The sequence below is a fragment of the Pyxicephalus adspersus genome, chromosome 4, assembly GCF_032062135.1.
Source record: "Pyxicephalus adspersus chromosome 4, UCB_Pads_2.0, whole genome shotgun sequence".
Lineage (NCBI taxonomy): Eukaryota > Metazoa > Chordata > Amphibia > Anura > Pyxicephalidae > Pyxicephalus > Pyxicephalus adspersus.
The window spans coordinates 113664972-113684449 of NC_092861.1; the positions used below are offsets into that span (position 1 = coordinate 113664972).

At 34.2% G+C, this 19478-nt stretch overlaps 1 protein-coding gene across 1 annotated transcript in view; it reads right to left on the bottom strand.

Annotated features, from left to right (window-relative positions):
* SMYD3 (SET and MYND domain containing 3) overlaps positions 1-19478 on the bottom strand; it is a 242808-nt gene that overhangs the window by 86674 nt on the left and 136656 nt on the right. The window contains exons 3-5 of the mRNA XM_072409328.1: positions 15188-15255; positions 8200-8302; positions 986-1096 (exon numbers count right to left, since the gene is read on the bottom strand). Of these exons, the coding sequence (XP_072265429.1) occupies positions 986-1096; positions 8200-8302; positions 15188-15255 (282 nt within the window). The remainder of the gene's footprint in view (positions 1-985; positions 1097-8199; positions 8303-15187; positions 15256-19478) is intronic.

A 19478-nucleotide genomic window follows, 5' to 3' on the forward strand; every position in this document is an offset into this window, starting at 1 on the left:
ATTAAATGACTAAAACCACTTTTTCTTCAAGTTATTTTAAAGACTGAGAGCAATGTGTAAATGTTTGAGAAATAGTGTTTGTCATTTTAATAATTGCTATGCCTAGTCCCTATATATAAGTTACTGAATATTAGGCATTGTTTATGAATAAATCTTGTAAGCTTTGGTACAATGAAACCAGTATAGATGAAAATACATAGAGTATACACTTTCCATCAGTTGTCATTTAACTATAGGCTTTTTCAGAACCCAATTTTCTGTCTCCTATTTCGAAATGACAACTGCACGACCAAAAGTGATATGTCTCTTTTAGAACCCACACCAAACTCTACATCGACCTCGCCTGCGAGACAGTTCCCAAGCTGTCTCATTCATTGAATTGGGAGAGGATAGGGATGTGGCAGATTGGGGCAGAACTCGGTGGCTCACTGCAGGTCTGAAATGGTCTCACTCTTACCTGTCAAGTGTTTCTTCATCTTAATCATCTTCATCTTAATCATTTACTAGGGGACCCCCTGATTTCTAAATATGTCCCGTAACAAAGCACTAAATCATATGACCAAAGGTTTTAGTTTGCTCAGAAGCCCCTGGAACATACTATTTACACCATGCCTGACTTCAGTTGAAACTCCACCAGCTTTTTTTCCCTCCATAACTAACTAGACGTAGAAAGAAACAAGTTGATTAAAAGGGGTGAAATGGCAAATAATGTTAATTTAAAATATATTTTCTACAATTAATTTCAATATTCAGGGTAAAAACTAACCAACATTATTTACATTGAAAATAAAAAGTATTAATCACTAAGATATGCAGTAAAACAATAATCTACAACCAGGTAGAGTGAATGGAGGTTTAAGACTTTACTTTTGCTTTAAATTATTTAATGTTATCATTAAATTAGGAAATGACACCAGTAACTAACCAGACCATTTGACAATCACTTTAGCTTTCATCCAACAATTGCTATCAAAATTCTACATACCTTATCTTTTGAAAGGCAGCGGTGGCAGTCACAGTTGAAACAATACTGACGCTGCAATTGGGCCTGACGCAAACTTGTGGGCATCTTCACATCAATGTAACTAATGGTCAGCTGTGAATAATAACATGGGTTACTATCTGTGTAATGGGCACACAAAAACTTGAAGTATAAACTACAGAAAAATATATACAATCTTTACAATCCCATGCCTAAAATTTTTCTCTCTGATATCCCATAATGATCTAAAATCTGCATTACTGTCCTATCTCAGCATAGTAAAGGGAGACTGCCTACTGGTTGCCCAAGAAAAAATTTAGATCTGGAAGTGGTTTCTTAATTTATGTTGAGAGAAAACCCCCTGCTTATCACACCCCTGATTTTTTATTTTTTGAAGCTGTTCTGGGGTTGCTTGCCTTTTATGTTCCCCAACTCCAAATCTGAAGTAACCACTTTGACTGGTATGCTGTTGTCTGGATAGGTTTATGTCTCATTTAACTCCTGAGGAAGGTGACAATCACCTGTGTCAAACTATATTTGAAATTTTGTTTATTGAAAGTTTAGTGTTAACATCTTTCTTGACATTTTTTTAATTTGAATATGCAACAAAACTGAAAAAAAAAAATTATAGTTCACATTATAATGCTGACCTTCTTCTGCCTGACTGACAAATAATCTAACAGTCAAACCTGGAATACTAGTGAGATACTACTAAACTTCAGCTTTTACTAGTAAATTAGTACTAATCTACTACCTATGGTAAGAAAATACTAGTAGATAGTGAGATACTACTAGTATACTAGTGAGATACTACTGACCTATTACCTACAGTAGTGAGATAGTACTGACCAAGTACCTATAATAGTGAGATACTACTGACCCACAGCATACAGTAGTAAGTTAGTACTGATCTACTAGTAGAAAATACTATTGACCATCTGTCAATAGTATTGAGATATAGTAGTGAGATACCACTGACTTACTACCTATTCTAGTGCGATAGTACTGACCTGCTCCATATAGTAGTAAGATAATTTTGACTTCCTACCTGATCTAGGTGCAAGAGATATAACTATAAAGCCTTAACTGTGACTTTTATCAAACATTTACTTGTGCTGTATCAAAGTAATTTAGGATTGACCACTTAATGTTTGTTGAATGTACAATTCACAGGCTTTTAAAAATACCTATTATGTATTGAACCAATAAGATAAAAAGGAAGCATTAAAGCCTGACTGTTTGCAATTTCAGAAGGCATTTAGCAATGACAATATATGTATGTCTCCCAGGAAAAGTGTCCAATAACATGAACAGAAGCACCGCCGGAATATCATGAATAGCTGAAGCAGAGTTGCTTAAATGAGCTCCTCCCGATTTCAAACAATTGTGTAGAAAATAACGTAGTCTTTAAACAAAAAATCAATAGTCTGTATGCAGCAATAAAGAATAACTCCCCATTTATTTTCTCTTTGCATTCTCTAAGCTTCCCAGGGCACCTATTTATTCAAACAGAAGATCTTTTAAAAATGGCACTATTTGTGTTTTCTAAATATTCAGACTTATAATCCCCTGTTGTTATCCTATTAACAGACACATGTGCTTTTCTTTAGATGTTTCAAATCAAGCAGCTAAGCACTTTTTGTCAGTTTACAAAAAAATCCAGATAAAATGCACAAAGAATTGAAGATTAGTAATATATATTTTTATATAAAGGTGTGTTATTGTAGAAAGAGAAAAACATTTACCAAAGCCCAAGATTAAATGCAATATATTGAAGCTTAGGGGACCATAGACTATGCAAAGTTTTCAACAGATTATACATTATAGTCGTTAAAAACTCTGACTCTAACAAAAAGCTTTTGGAAACTAGGAGTTTTCCAATCAATGTTGGGTTGATATATTGATTAAACATTGATTGAGAATGCCTCAACAAAATCTATTTCTCTACCCAATCATACCCCCACATTTCTACCACTCTAGCAGGCTAATATAAATCATTGGGGAGGGCACTCTAACACCCAGCAGCCAATAGGAGTGCACCTGTGCTCCCCACTGTTTATCAATTTATCCACAGCGACACACTACTGAAAGAATCTGATCCATATATTGTGCATTAGAAACATGTGTTCCTTATACTAACCACTACAAGCATGTGTGTTACCAAAGGCAGGGGGTGCCATCTTAAATGAATAATGAAATGACATTTGTATATTGGCATTTAAAAAGTATATAATTCATAATATTAATCACGGGACAGGCCATTTCAGAATTCTTATTCATCATCTTTTTAATAGCAAATGTGAATGAGGAAAAACTAATGTAGCAGAAAGCAGGTTTGAACGGCATCTTTAGTCCCTGGGAATAATAGATGGTGGGGGGGTGGAGGAAAACCCATATAAGGTTTTTAGTACAAAAGTTCCCTTGTACTTTAAATGGAAGCCATATACCAAAGCAATCAAAAAATTTGCAATGTTGACAAAGCCTTTTGTGGAAAGAGGTATATTTTTAACATAATGGCATAAGTATGTTTACTGAATCTTTACAGTGCTCTTGGTTTGGTAAACTTCTACTTTATTTACATCCATATTATTATTTTTTTTTAATTAATAAATTATTTATTAAGATTTTTGTGGGATTGTTTAATTCTATGTATTGGCTGTATGCTAGTTTTTTCTTCATTTGGGTGTCAAGTTGCAGAAATTTAAATGTATTACAATTGGTATGTTATTAAAAGGTTATATCATATTTTGGCAGGAAACTGAAGTAGTGTTTCCCATAATGTTTTCTTATGAACATTTATATGATGTTGCATGATCAGTTATTTGAGTTACTAATATTTTCCCAGAAAGGCCTTTTATTCATCATTAAACATTGCACACGTTGTTGTAACATATTATGTGATTTGTACCTTAACTATGCCAGGTTTTTTAAATGCTTCTTTTTTATGGGCTTGGAACAAACCCTGGACCACACAGCAATTCCATAACTACACTTCTTTACTAAACAAGACAGCAGCCCAAGGGTGGTTGCATAATGATTTATTTAGGCCAAAACAACATTTGGCATAAAATATGGGGTCAAATGAATGTGGCTATATTTCAGGCTTCTCGGTCAGACTGCTTTGAGACATTAATAATGTGCTGTTTCAGATTTCCACAAGCTCGCTGTAGCAGAGATACCTTTAGTAAAACTGTCATAAAACTAAGCAAATCAAGCTGAGAATATTATGAAAAGTTTTTAAAGTAAAACAATGACAGAATCAGTAGATCCATAGACATAACTAACTTAAAGTAATTTGTATTTTGTCCATAAAGGACAAAAAAACATGATTATTTATTTTAGACCTCCACAGATATTTTGCTTCTCTGCCACTGGAAGCTAAAAAAAAGTCCTAGGTGAGCTACAAATTACCAGATTCATAGCTCACTATAGCTATCAACATTCAATGAGACAACACTACAAGGCCCAGTGTGGTTACATGAAGAGTATGTGCTGCTGGGAAATAGTTTATTTATTCTAATTAAGCAGAATGATTATAAACACTTCCTAATTTATCAGGCAATGTCACTATGTTCCTTCAGAAATCCATGCATTCAGCTACTTAACTTGTCTTGGCCACCCCACTTATGCAATCCTTCTGTACATCCAGGAGCCCTATGCCCACCATGGACATGCATTGGGCTTTCTGTGGACTAGCTATATCTGAAAAGGAGGACATTGCTCTAATATTTGGAGGGCAAGCTACTGTTTTATGAGTTTTAAAACTCATAAACTTTACTTTTTTTTCCATAACACTCCAGTCTTTTCTCCAGTCTTCTATCTTCTAAACTCTCTTTTCGATATTTCAGTTCACTTCAGGTCCTTAAAACTTCGCAATATGTTTAGAAAGGAAACTACATTATTTTACAAATTGACTATAAAAAAGGTATTGAAATTCCTTGTACCAAAATTATACAATGGGCTTTCCCTGCTAAAAATTGAAGTTTAGTGTTAGGCCTATTTAATGTGCTTGTATTTCTCCAATAAATGTTAAAAACAAAACAGATACATATATTTATTTTGAATGACTTGAGCCTTAATGAAAAAGTGCATGTGTTCTTTTAATTATCTAAGCACACACTTGCTTCTCTGGGACAGCATTATGACAAGATGAAAATTATAAATTGGCTGCAAGGTATAAAACAACAGTCTATTGACATGCTTCAAATGTAATAATAAAGACAGAGGAATATGCATTTTTTTTTCTTGTAATAAATAAGCAAAAAATATTAATTTGTGTGCCTGACTTTTAATCTTGAAACAAACTGAGATTATGCAGGACACACAAACCTGATACTGAGTTTATTAGAATAAACTAAGAATCTAATTATGGTAGATGAATAGTGTTTGTGGATGCATTACCTAGCCCAAGGAAGCCATGACATCATTTCTTTTAAAGCTCATTACTGCAAGATCAGTTCACTAAAGAATTTAACATCTTTTGCAAAGCAACAAATCTGATTTTTACTAAAGCCAAAAACTAATTAACCTGCATAGTAAAAAGTCACATACTGAACCAATCAAGAGACAAAACAACTAGCAAAGGCTGTTGAACAGCACAGTTCTGCAATGCAGCAATAGACTCCTACATATTAATAACACAAATAAACTATCTGGAGAGATGTTGTAAATTAGGCCTTATGTTTGTATGGGTTTCCTCTAGGTGTTCTGGATTCTTACCAAGGTAGGCTTACTTGATCAGTCTGGTCCATATGTTTGCTAATGCTTGTGTGACTGAGAGCAAAAAGGTGGCATTCAATAGTGAAAGAACTAGATCTATGTGTAAAGCTAAGCAAACTCCCAATGCACACACTGAATCCAAATAATAAAATTCACAAATGAAAGCTTTAAGTACTGCTTTTCGTATGAGTTTTACTTAGGAAAAACTATGCTTTAAAGGTTTCATAAAGTCACTTCTTTATGGTGTCTGGAATAAATCATACAAAATGTATTTGATCTCCTGCACCCTATCGCTACATTTCCAAACTCTGAGAGCTGAATTATTTCCAGCTTTTTGAAAACACTTTATATCTGTTATCTGATGTTTCTGTTATTTTCAGTTATTTATTCTGAAAAATAACAAGGTTGCCAAGACAGATTGTTCTGTATTTTTTTCCATACCATACAAAGCTCTGAAAGACAAAACATCTCATTATAGTTCAACTTGACCCCAAGATTTTTTATTTATTCCCCGTTGACCTTCATACTAACTGTATACTGTCCATTCAATTTCCTAACTCACTAAGTAAACATTTATGATATGCCCTTGATACTTATATAAACTCAGTTTACAAATACAAATAAACTCATTATGTGACACCAACACATAAATATAGTCATTTGAAAAAGTACACACCACATAGAAACAATTTATTTTGTAATCTAAAATAGGCAAACATCAGATTAAAACAGTGCCTACAGATAAGTGAAAACAAAGAAAATGTTTTTTTTTCTATATCTCATTTAAAAAATCTTTGGAAGGTATGGTGTTCCAAAGTGGTAAACTGGTATTGCCATCTTTTGCAAACAGTACATCCCAAAAGCATTTTAACGTAGGTTTCGACCAGTATCTGACATTTATTTTTTTTTTTATCTTTCTTCTATGCAAAATGTTTTCAACTACAATATGGTTTCCCATTATGAACTGACTGATTCAAATTCTCTAAAATGTTTCAGTGAGTATTAAATTATTATGTAGGTAGAATGTAGAAGGGTTAAAAGTCATTTTTGTTGCTGCCTGTGTATCAGCTGGGGGTAGATTCCCTCTTATCTTTTTGTCCTGGTGACCAATAACTCTGGGAATGAAAAAAGGTGAAATACAACATTTTGAGTTGTACCTAGAACAGGAATGGAGCAAAAATCTTGCAATATGGACATTTGTTCTGGTGATAGCTGTTTAAAACTTACTTTTAAAGTGGACCTATCACTAAAATGTTTACTTTTTTAAAAGGGTAGGTAACCATTTGGTATATATACTAAAAGGGCAGCTAACCATTTGGTATCGGTAAAGACTGAACGGGAGTGCAAAGCCTCCTGGGATACAAACGTAATGTAATCCAGGAGGCTTCGGGCTGCTAGATTAGCCGTGCACAAAAGGGCCTTTTTCCTGCAATAGGAAAACAAGTGCTGATCTCACGCATGTGCAGTGAGATCAGCATGCGCAATGAGATCAGAGCTTTTTTTCCTATTTACAGCAGGCTTCGTCACATGACCTTGCAGGTGTATAGGCAAAAAAAGGAAGAAGACAGAGGAAGATGGTGGCACCTGGCGCTACCTTCACGCCGGGACAAAGGAGGATTCCAGGATGGTGCGGGACTAACTTGAGGCCATGTGTGAAGGGATCGGGGACTCAGCAGAAGAAAAGGTAAGTGGTGTTTTTTTTCTGATAGTTCTGCTTTAAGTATAACATACTTTTAAAAGATGTCCTCCCTATGTCTTTGCATTCCCAATAGAAAACAGAATAAAATCTTGACATTTATTTTAACCAATCCGAACGCTGATATAATAATCCATGGGAAGAATCAATATTTCTTTTTACTTCTTATGTCTGTTTATGACTTTACACATTCATTGTGCCCAGTCTTCTATATAACAATAGTGTTCTCAGCATGTAGAATGGTTTATGTGCACTCTACAGCTAAATACAGAGAGCTATAAACAGTTTTCTTTTAAAATGCCGAATATATATACTCTCTGTAGACAATTTCATTTAAACTAGATGGTAAGGGTTAATATTGTTATAGGATGAAACCTTAAAGAATTACATTATACTTATTAACCCAAGGTTTTAGCTTACATTTTTTTTTTTTTACTTATCCTGAATCTGGAAAATTTACTGTAAAAAAATCACCGCAACACAAGAAAGATTAGTGGAAGCTGTTGTTGGTTTTTTAAGTGATTTTTCATATGTTTGAAAGAAAATAAATTATGAAAGACTGTCTTGATCCCTCATACTAGGGATGAAGACATACAAGGATATTTATCATGAATAGGGGTAATTTGGAGCTAGAATGACACAAATAGCCCAACAGCAAGTAAAGACAGTTTATGCATTAAACTTTCTACATATGAGAGTTTACCCAACATTCAGAAATGAGGCAGCTCTCAGGAATGTAAATGGATGGAAGCTGACTGTCCCAGGTGTCTATGACAGGAGGGGGGTAAGTTATTTATCATACCTCTTCACCCTTTAGTATTTTCTTTACTGATCGAAGTTGCAGGCTTGTTCCTTCAAACACAATCACACAGTTTGGGTCACAACTGTGGTTCAAAAGGGACATGCTGTTAGAAAAAAGCAAAGGCAAATTTAGTACAAAAAAGTAATCTTGATAGGTAAATGAGGGTTGTCATTACTGATCTCCTTTTAAATATGTTTTACAACCTAGATTTTATGCACAGTCACTGCCTTCAGTATCTTTTAAACCACAGACCCAGAACATGAATGTAAAATCAAGAAGGAGGAAAGACCTGGGCTGCAAACTTGTAGCAGGTTAGTTAGTTGAAGGGTTAAAATGTTAGTCCCTGCACAACAGCCAGACAACCAGCATTCTAGAATAGAGAGATCAACAATGGCAAACACCATAATTTTTTTGAGGCATGTATTATTTTGAGGTATATTATTATTTTGAGGCAAATAATATGAAATCATAAAACAGCTATATGGGCAGGGTCCTCACTTCCTTCTTTATCACTGTCTGTATTTTGCAACCCCTACTTAATGTACAGTGCTGCGTAATATGTTGGTGCTATATAAGTACTGTTTATTAATATTATTATTATTAATAATAATAATAAAAGCTAGGTTTGGTGATGATCTACCATCTCCTTCAAATATTACTGACGATCATTTTGTGGCATACGTGAATATCAGTCATACAGAATCTTGCATTACTCTAAATAAACAGAAGTGTTACAAAATTGGTTTATATTTGTAGTATATTGTCTCTTTTTACTCTGTATCTGAGCTAACTTTACCAGAATCAGCCTAAATTTTTAGAGTGAACTGTGTTTACACTGATAAGGCTCCAGGCTTATGAGGCTTACCAGGTCAATTATTTTTAATAAATGACAAATTTACCTCTAAGGGGTATGTGTGAAGTAAAGTTACCTAATATAATGGAGTAATTAAAAAAAAATCTTGGTTTATACTAGATGGAGATGTGTCCTCATGTAAAGTGTGTAATAAACTTGCCATTGAGGAGCAATTGTTACAGAGTTTGTTACACAGTAAAAGTTCATACCCTGTAAAATCAGTTTATACTCGAGTATATGCAGTAACATTGACATAAGTGTTTGTTTTAGAAACAGTAGTAGTTTCCCAATCAGCAATATCATTTTAAAAGCTACTCAATTTGGCAATTATGCAGCACTAAACCTTTAAACCTTTTCTAAAAAATTAAAGGTAAAGGATAAAGTACACAATATATTGAAGCAGTCATTAAAGCTGCAACAACATAGCCTAAATTACATGACAAATGAGTTTATTCTGATATTCAATATTCAATGCAGGAGAATCAAAAAAATAGAATATTGCTGAAAATATTATTATGAGAGGATATATTACTGTGTCTCTTTTCTAAATTCAACCAGGAATTCATTTTTGTTTTTGTTGTGTGTGTGTGACTAATACCCACTGGCAGCAAAAATGAGTGAAACCTAAAATTCACTTCCCTAATGATTTTATTAATAGTAGAATTTTGCACATCAACACACCATGGTGTTAAAAAAATTGAGGACTGCAAATTAAGATAATATAGGAAGGAAACATTTACGTGGTCTGCGACTCACAAATGATGAGCCTAAATGAGGCCTACACTGTGCTTGCCAGCAGATAACAGGCTAGAAAACTTTTTTTTATCAAGCACCAGTACAATTAAAAGATTAGCCCAATCAGTCACCAGTTCTACCTATAGGCTTAGTGCAGACACATACATGAAAATAACTCTGCCGCTTCAGATTTCTACATTTTTACACTTACCCAGAAACTGATTTATTCATTTTAAATTCATTATCCCAAAAGTGTGGTCACTGCATACATAGACATGTGAAAACATAAGCGCATACCAAGAAATGACTGACTTTCAACATTAGATTATGCAAACTTTAAATCTTCACTTAAATAGTGCTTTTTGCTAAAAGTGATATACTTAAAGTGGACCTATCACCACATTTTTACATGATATAAAAAAGTGGCTAAAAAGTGTTTACAAACATCACATCCCTGTAGGCTGCTCCTTCTGAGATCAAACTAATACTATTTGGATCAAAATACAGTGGCAAAATAAATTTATTGCTTGCTAAGCTAATTTTATTGGCTATGTTTAGACATAACAAAAGCTTTTTACTGAATTTTTTATCTAGTTTGCTCCATAAAAACATGTCAACTTTTTTTTTTTTGGCCATCAAGTAATTTTTTTTAAGTTACTAATAGGATGTAGTAATTGTCCTGAAAAAATCCAACATATTCAAAATTCTGCTGAAGTTTTCCAAGCATGTTTACACATTTTTCAACCTAAAATTACTATAACTATGCAATGCAAAGTATCAGAAATTAGATTTTTATATTGATGTCTCGGATTGTACAAAATTATTAGACCTACTATGATCTAATTGACAACTCTTTTCATTGGGGACAGAATGGTAGCAGACTTCAGCTAACCATCTCCTGCTGTGTACACATCCTCATTAAGCATAATTACTTTATATAACAGAGTGGTGCTAAACATCAATTTGCATGATATGATTAAAGACAAAATTATCTTAACTCCTTTACCTCATAAGGTGCTGGGGATAGATGCAGGAGCCTAACAAGATGTAATTTTATAAAAAAAAATCAATAAAGGTTCAATGCCAGCACCAAAAATTGTAGTTCAGTGTTAGAGAAGCGGGTAAAACCTAAAAATCTAAACAGAAACATTTGTTTTCTTTCAAAAAAATTTTAAAGGTTACCTCCAGGTAGGTATAATGCCGATATATTGTGGCTTTTGTTTGCATCAGAACTGCCTTTCTCCCAATACAAGTCATTGGCAATGCTAATGCAGCTCGAAACATGTTATTACACCATTAGATGTCAAGTGCTGATCAACTGCAGCTCAAATATTATGCCAGTGTTCTCTTATTTATTTTAGAAGTGTTTGAAATAACTCAAATTCACAGTAAGTGGAATGGTTCATCTATAAAGTACATCTATAAAAATACCAACACATGTCTAAAGCCCTTTGACACAAGTCAACAAAAAACCCCAATTAATGAATGTATATATTTATTGAAAATGATCAAATTTATTTTATTGCAGTTAGGGGAAAATCAAGATCACAATTCCAGGAAAAGGAAGCAAAGGGAAGATCTCATCTGTTGTTCCTACCTTACTGTCAAGTCACAGACATAGTGTTAGGCTGGCAAATCTCTGGAAGTCCTAAATAATACATTTCTATATTTAGTATCTATAGATCGTGGTAGCTCTTTTTATATGTTGAACTAATCTGTAGACTGGGAATCTCATCTCTGTATACTTATTGCTCAACAAGAAGAAAGCAGGGCCTCTTGGGATAGTTTTAGCAAGAATGCTTAAAACAGAAGTCTATTAATTTTGGGTGAGAGCACAGAAACCACTCTAACAGATCAACAGATGTGCAATTCATTGCCAGTTTTCTTTTAGGTGTAGTAATTAAATCTATGTAGAAACCACATCCTGTTCGCTACAAGTTTTTTGAAAAACATTTCTGAAACATGACTTGAGGGTAAATAATAACAATACTACCATTGGGAGGTTAACAGTAATTTTAATATTTTGAAGATTTAAGAAAGAAATGTTATATTTAGAGAAAAATTGGCAGTAAGGAATTACCCTCCAACCTTCTCCTTAAAGTGCTAGAGTATTGTTTGGGCACCAGTGGAAGTCTAATTTATTAGTGTGTAGGGAAGGGCAAGCTTAGGGATAGACACCTAAGGATTTGTAACAATAAAAAGCATTTGATGACCACAAATTAACTTTATGCTAATGTTGGGCTTTAATGAAAAGAGTTTTAGCTAAAAACAGTTACCCTGCCAGTTCCATGTAAATTTGTTATTGGTGAAGGTTAGGAACTAGGTACCGGTAATATAACATTTGCTGAATTAATTATAAGCCATAAATACAAATTCTCAATAGAGTATAAATATCTACGGCGATATTGGGTTGGGTCAGCTTGGATTTGTTGGACTAATAGATTATGTTAAAAAGTTTTCAAATGTTATTAAGTAATAAAAGCAGGATCTGACTAGAGATTTCCAGGTTTTAAGGAGTGACATCAGCACTTAAATAATTTTGGTGTCATAGTGAAGAATATATGTATCCACTCCTAAGGCTTCTGATCTGTACAAGTATTAAGTAAAGGAAGATTATTTCAAAGTTTAGCTGTTTGGCTTGGTACTAGTGTGGTACTAAATGGCGTTTAGAAGCTTAAAGACGAAATCCAGTATGTCACAGTAGTCACCTAGAGGGAAGAGGGTTGCTTTAACATCCAGCACCACCACAAACACCTACCAAATACATTATATTCATCAAGAAATCTACACAGAAAGGTATCTTTAGATCCATCAGGAGAATGCACGCTATAGGAATTGTAATTTTTTTAACTTGTGACTGCTCATATAACCCTGTCCTTTATCTTATTTGCCAAGCCACCTTTTATAGCATAAATGCAGGAAAGCATATTCATGTTTGTCTTAAGTATTGTGTGTAACTGTGGTTACTCACCTTCCTTGTCCATAAAAAGATCCAAGGATTAGTACAGTAGCTGTCAAATTGTCATAGTTCTGTAACTTGCCCACTCAGTTAAAAAATAGATGGAATTTTAGAGGGTTTTAGCAATGACAGCTCCTTTACTTCTGTCTTTACACATGCATTTTAAGTACTGCCACTAATTTAACTCTAACGGGATATATTTTTGTATCAAAAAGTACTGGTTTTATGTCTCAGGGTACAATATCTAGGTTTAGCTCATTTTAAACTCCTTTCTGCTATGGTCATTGAAAGCAAGTTTAGTTTTAGGCCATAAAATCCAAAAAGCTAGCAAAGATCAGGGTGTTAGTACATGTCTACTTTCAGGAAGGTTTAGGTTGGAGAAAAAAAGTTACATGTGTAAAAAAAATTTTACATGTGTAAAATTTCTAGCTCAACTATATAACTTAGGTACTTGGATCAGAAACACTGTAGAAATGTTATTTCTGTCACTGAAGACTAAAATATTGTGGAAATAAATCCTACATTTTTTTGGAATGTTTCTGATAATAGGAACAGACAGAACAGAACAACCTCATTCCTTGCTTAAAACAGTACATAGTAAGAATTTTATCTACTTAGATTGCCACTGCAAGATTAGGATTTTTTACCATTCAACTTGATACCTGTAGAACTCAATATTTTCATTTTGTGTTGGAATTTTCATTAAAAAAAGGTTTTTAGAAACACAACAGAAAATTGTATGTTAGTGATTCTGAGAGACACTGCAAAGCTTGATGTCTCAGGGGAGACAGTAGGAGAATCAAGCCTGCATAATACAACAACAATGTAAAAAGAGCACAGACTTTTGACATGAACCAACGGTTTGAAAATATCTACCTTGAGTAAATTGGTTGATCTGGGCTGAACCATAAAAATCAATTTGCTCATCTCCTTTCAGCACTCATTGAGTCTGATTTATATATTAAATAAAAGCTCTCTAAGGCTGGAGAAGATACACTTTCATCAGTGAACTTGGGTGATCCAGCAAACCTGGAATAGATCTAATCCAGGCAAATAGCAAATGAATGGAAATCCATTCCTTGCTTGCTGGATTACACAGGTTCACCCAGGTTCTCCAGCTATGGAGAGCTTTAGGTAAACATACACAACACCATGACAAATACTTTACATCTTATTTAGTCAAAACAGGCCCAAAAGTGTTGTTAATAAAACAGTTTTAAATTCTTCAATTTTTGTTAGTAGGAAAAACATCCAAGTTGCATTTTCTTTATCAGAACTAAAGGTTGCAGTTCTAAAATATCTAATAACTTCAAATCCCCATAACTTTTATTACTAGTTTAAAAACATCATGAAAAGGATTGAATGAACAGGGATGTTTAAAAAGTGTAAAAATGCCTGGAAAGCCTGGCAGAGTTGACAGTAATTTAGGTTTCTCCAAAACCATAATGGTAAGCCTATTGTATGTGTTGGCAGTTACCCTGTAGGTGAAAGCAACGGATTTACATATTTGTTAGCTGCTAGAAGGAGCAACATGTACGTTTTTGAAAACCTCTGTACCAGCCCTGTGTTTGCTTGGAAGCAGGATGTTCTGACTAGATACATCAGATGTGTGAGTCCATGTACAACATTATCCTTATAGAACATAATGGGTAGGCTGCAAAAATGCAAGGCAATAAAGAGAAAATAAATGTCAAAATAACCTCAAAACAGAACAAACCAACAAAAGTTTACAAATGTCTAAGTAGAGTGGCTTAGTACGATCAAGGTAAAACCATGAACTGTCAAAATTGATTTACATCTCTGTACCAGCAAGCTCTGTACAGCTCTGTACCTGCCTACTTCAGTTGCGTAACTTTCGTACAAAGTGGGCTTGATGGATTATTTATTATTTAGGAAACTTTTGAAATAAAACGGTACAGACATATTTCAGTCTTAAGAGTGTTCAGATATTTACACTCTCTTAATACATTCCATGTTAAATAGCAGGAATATACAAAAAAAGAGGCGTAGTTGTTACAATTCACCTAAATTATCTAAAGATAACAGTGCCAAGAGTCAAACATTTGTAACAAAAACTGAAATGAGATTTTAGCTGTGCGAAAGTTTAGGACTTCGCTTTAATGAAAATCTCTCTTTCCGCTTTCTTGCCTATATTACCATAGCAAGTAATATAAACTTGGGCCTCCAGTTCCCCTTTTAACTTGTTTCTGTTCTTAGTGAAAGCCACATGCCTAAAAAACAGCCATCAGTCTAGGACTACATAAATAACCTCTCAGTTGGTAATGAGACATTTTGAAAACAAAGTTTAATTCATGTTTTCTTTTGCGTATGTATGTGTTTCCTTGCAATTTAACAGTGGAAGTAGTTTTCTTCATAAAAACCCTGCTAGCTACCTAAAAAAAATAATTTAGTCACTGTGAATAAGGCAGTCTATGCATAACCTGGGATAGAGGCCAACACCAACGTCCTGCATCTCCCCATCACTGATGGTGAAGCTGTTACAAGTCACCTGTAAAAACAAGCAAAGTAAATCTGGGATTAGTGGGTTTTGACCTAGAGGAAAAGAAACATTCAATAAATAAAGTCTATAGCATTCAGCAAATTGCTCTAGAAGATCATAAACTACCAATGCCAGCAAAGGAACAAGTTCCAGTTATCACACATTGGTCCTAGTTTCCTGCAATGTTTTAACCATTTCACCAGGACCAGTCACAAAAACATAAATAACATTAAAATATTGGTCTGTATAAGGTGTTCTTAATTAAAGCAAACAATAAAAACTTATGCAACCAGGAAGCCAAATGCTTCTAATGTTACAGACTGGAGCTTGTAAAGAACTTGCAGTAAGAATATGCAGTAAACGTATATAGCTGGGACAATCTACAGCTCGTGGCAATATATTTATTAACTGGCATATTTGGTAACTGGGTCAGTTGACAACAGTTGATTAATTCTGTACTACTAGAAATCACACCTACATAAAAATACCTGCTACTGAATAAACTGAAAAAGCAAAAAATACATAAACATATACACAGCACTGATACATACTTCATATAGTGTTTTCATATATGAATGCACACATTTCTTTTAGTTCAGGAAAATGACTTACCATAAAAGTGATTTTCAATGTAATATATATTTGCTGTACCCTTAAACAACTATATACATGAAAGGATTTATCCCACCACATAGTAAATTTGTACCTGCTCTGGGTCTGTAGATACATAGGCAAATCTGCCAAAAATAGAAAAGGGTGCCTAAATACGTGCTTAGCCCCAGAATTTTATGAAAATACAGAAAGGCTTATATAGTAATCAAATATCTTATAACTATTTTAAAAACAAATAGAGAAACACTTAAAAATTACTTGCTGGCGTTTTCACTAACTGCAGAGAAATAACTGTAGCTCTCGTAAACACTAATAGACCATTAGCAATTCTATAACAGTATCTTCCTGACTGGTACTTGGAACAAAAAAAGGAAGGGTTTATTTGCAATTAGCTATTCTTAAACCATATGTCTATGAATTGGACCTCCAAATATAATCTGTTAAACAGACGGAACATGTAATTTTAGGCAGAGCTTTCAGTGCAGTTTTGTTAACTGCTGATAAATTGAGAACTATAATGAAATTTTGCATTAGATTAATTTATTAGTGTTACATTTAGGGATTGCATTGTTAGGAGACATAAAATGACTATTACTTTGACAATTGCATTTTGTGAATTTAGGAAAAAGGTAAATTGTAAATTTGTATTTTAAAACAACTCCTGCAAACATTTCCATGATTAAAAGTCAGTTTCCAGAACTGTACCATGTGTAGGTGGAAGGGGCATCCGTATGTTTTGAGGCTGGGCGGACAGTCCCAGATAAAGAAGATGCCAGGCATCGCTGGGGTACGCTGCAGGAACCGCTGGAGGACACAGCGGGCACTGCTTACCAGGTAAGCTTTTTAAACTCCCTGGCAATTCCACCCCGAGTGTGGCTCGGGGTTACCGCTTTTGGTACTGAAAATTAACTCTGAGCCACACTCTGGATTATCTCCAGGGAGGTTAAAAGAGCATTCAAAACCCATCATTTCATACTTGCCCACCCATCTTCTTCTGTCTTTTCAGACCCACACAACTTCTCCCCGCTACATATCTCCCCTCCTATTGTGTGTTACTTCCACCACCTCCTGGATTGTAAGCTCCTGTGGGCAGGGTCCACTCCTCCTCCTGTGTCACTCCTCCTCCTGTGTCACTCCTCCAGTGTTGGCACTATATAAATCCTGTTTAATATTATTATTATTAATATTAATAATAGTATTAATGTGTAGAATAGATAAGTAAACAGAAATTTGCTTTTCTGGTGGTTGGGTAACATACTGCCAAAATCAATTTATATTCTCCAACAAAGGTCTAAAAACATTTGTTTGACCTCCCTGCAGTTGGAGAATATATTACTTCACTACTTAAATATCTGATGTTTCTGGAAGCATTTATTTAGTATTTGTAATCAAGCAATTGAGTATCTACAAAGCTTACTCTGAGCTGAACATCTTAAAAACACATTAGCTGAATAGTGCTATTAGAAAGCTTATGAGACAAATGTACAGAAGAAATTAGGTTAGAAAATAGTTTGTGACATCAGGATTGAAAACAGAAAAAAAACAATTATCCAAATCACTAAATTGTTGGATAGATATTTGAAAGATCTTAAAGTGGCACACACCTCTTATATTTACGATACATTTTAGATGTTTACAATTTACAGTTCCTCAACCAAGGTCCCCCCCCCCTCCCAGCAAAAGTGCACACCAGGGGAACTGTTCAAAATCTAAAATTTGATACAAAAATATTGTGTAAACTAAATCAAGTTGAAGTTACACTAACTTTTAGCAAATTGATAGTTAAAATACATAGGAACAGTTTTACCTGACTAAAGATATTTTATATCAGTCTATTGAGGTCTTGGACTTACACAACTTTTCTGACAATAAATTGTACTGGTGACTTGATTTTTCCATGATGCAGTTTGGCAATAAAGTAAGGTTACATATCTTGGCTCCCAACATGAGACAGGACAATAAATTCGTAGCAACAGCCCACCCCACTGTAGGTTGTAATGATTTTTGTCAGAACATGTGCTTTCAGCATACCTGATAGGATTTAAGTTCTGGAATTACTATCCCAGTCTGTGTGATATATCTATATATATATATATATATATATATGACTCCTACATTATATCGGACACAGCAGTGACATAAGAGTAGATGGATGGAACAAGGACAAGGGACACTGCCTAGAGGCCAGCCATGTTTCTTTTAATGTACTGTAAAAAATTGGTTCGGCAATGGCAGCTTCCATATTTTTCTTATGAAAGGTTTTCTTTAAAAGAGTTTAAAATTTTTTAGAGTGTTCAACTCCTATCTTTATCCAAGGCAGCCTTTTCAACTATTTTACCCCTGAGGAACCCTTAAATAACTCTCAGGTTTTGGGGAATCCGATTTATAATTAACCAATTGGAATATGCAGCTTTAATTGGTTGTTAGTGGTCATAACGTCATCTCTATAGACAGCTACAAATGTCTGTTTATATGTAGATGGCTCTGCCAAGCGATGTTGACCCTGGACATATGCAAGCACCATCTTATGGGAGGTCACTCTGACACAGCTCATGGAACCTTTGTCAACCTCTAGGGTTTCATGGAACACTAGCTGAGAATGGTTGATCTAAGCTAACACATGGGAATTCCCATTACAAGTGCAGACAGAGGTTTTTTTTATGTCCCAGACCCAGAAGAACAAAATAGCAAAACCACGTGATTTTGTGCATAACACAAAATGACCTACAAACCTCAAGCAATTGTTCTTAAAACACTAATGGTAAAATAGAGCTAATAATATGATCTGTCTCCAACATTCTTTGCTACATAGTTTGACCTGCATTTAAATACAATAAAAATGTTAATAAGGTACATTCATTTCTACATGTAACTAAAGTTTAATAAGCAAAATGAAGCTATACTGTACACTTAATTTACTACAGGCTTCCCACGGTGTTAGAGATATGTAGTAGTAAATATACAATAATTTTCCACGTGAAAGATTTTTATATTTTTGAGTCTACACAAATATCAAATTGCTTATAACAATAAAATACACAGACTAGCCTAAATTAGGCTGAATAGTGGCCATTACCACTGACATTATACAGTCCATTAGTCATTTCTTAAAGGTCAGAAGTATATACAACTGGAAATACTGTGTATTTTTGAGGAGATATCAAAATAATAATCTCAAGTAATCACCTAGGCATGTCTCCATAAAAATCATGTTTTACACACGTCAGCTAATATGTGAAAAATAAATAATGGTATTTTGGTGTAATTGTCCACAGTATCTTGTGTAAAATGCATAGTGTTCTATGTATTGATCTATACCAATACAAGTATAACATAATGTAATTCATCACTTGCATAGTTAAACAGCCTGTCAAAGACAGTATGTAATGTAATATTCAAAGCCATTACTGACCTTGTCTTTATTAGTCATCATCCTGGTATTCATTCATTTGTAGTTTCATTAGAGATACTGATGATATATCCCCCCACATGATGTAAATAATGTCATAGTGTGAAGAATACCACCATATTCTGTATATAAGAGCAGACACAACCGCTCCATTGTCAATCACATGCAAATATGTTACCTGAAGTGCAGCCCCAGCCAACCCTGTGGTTTT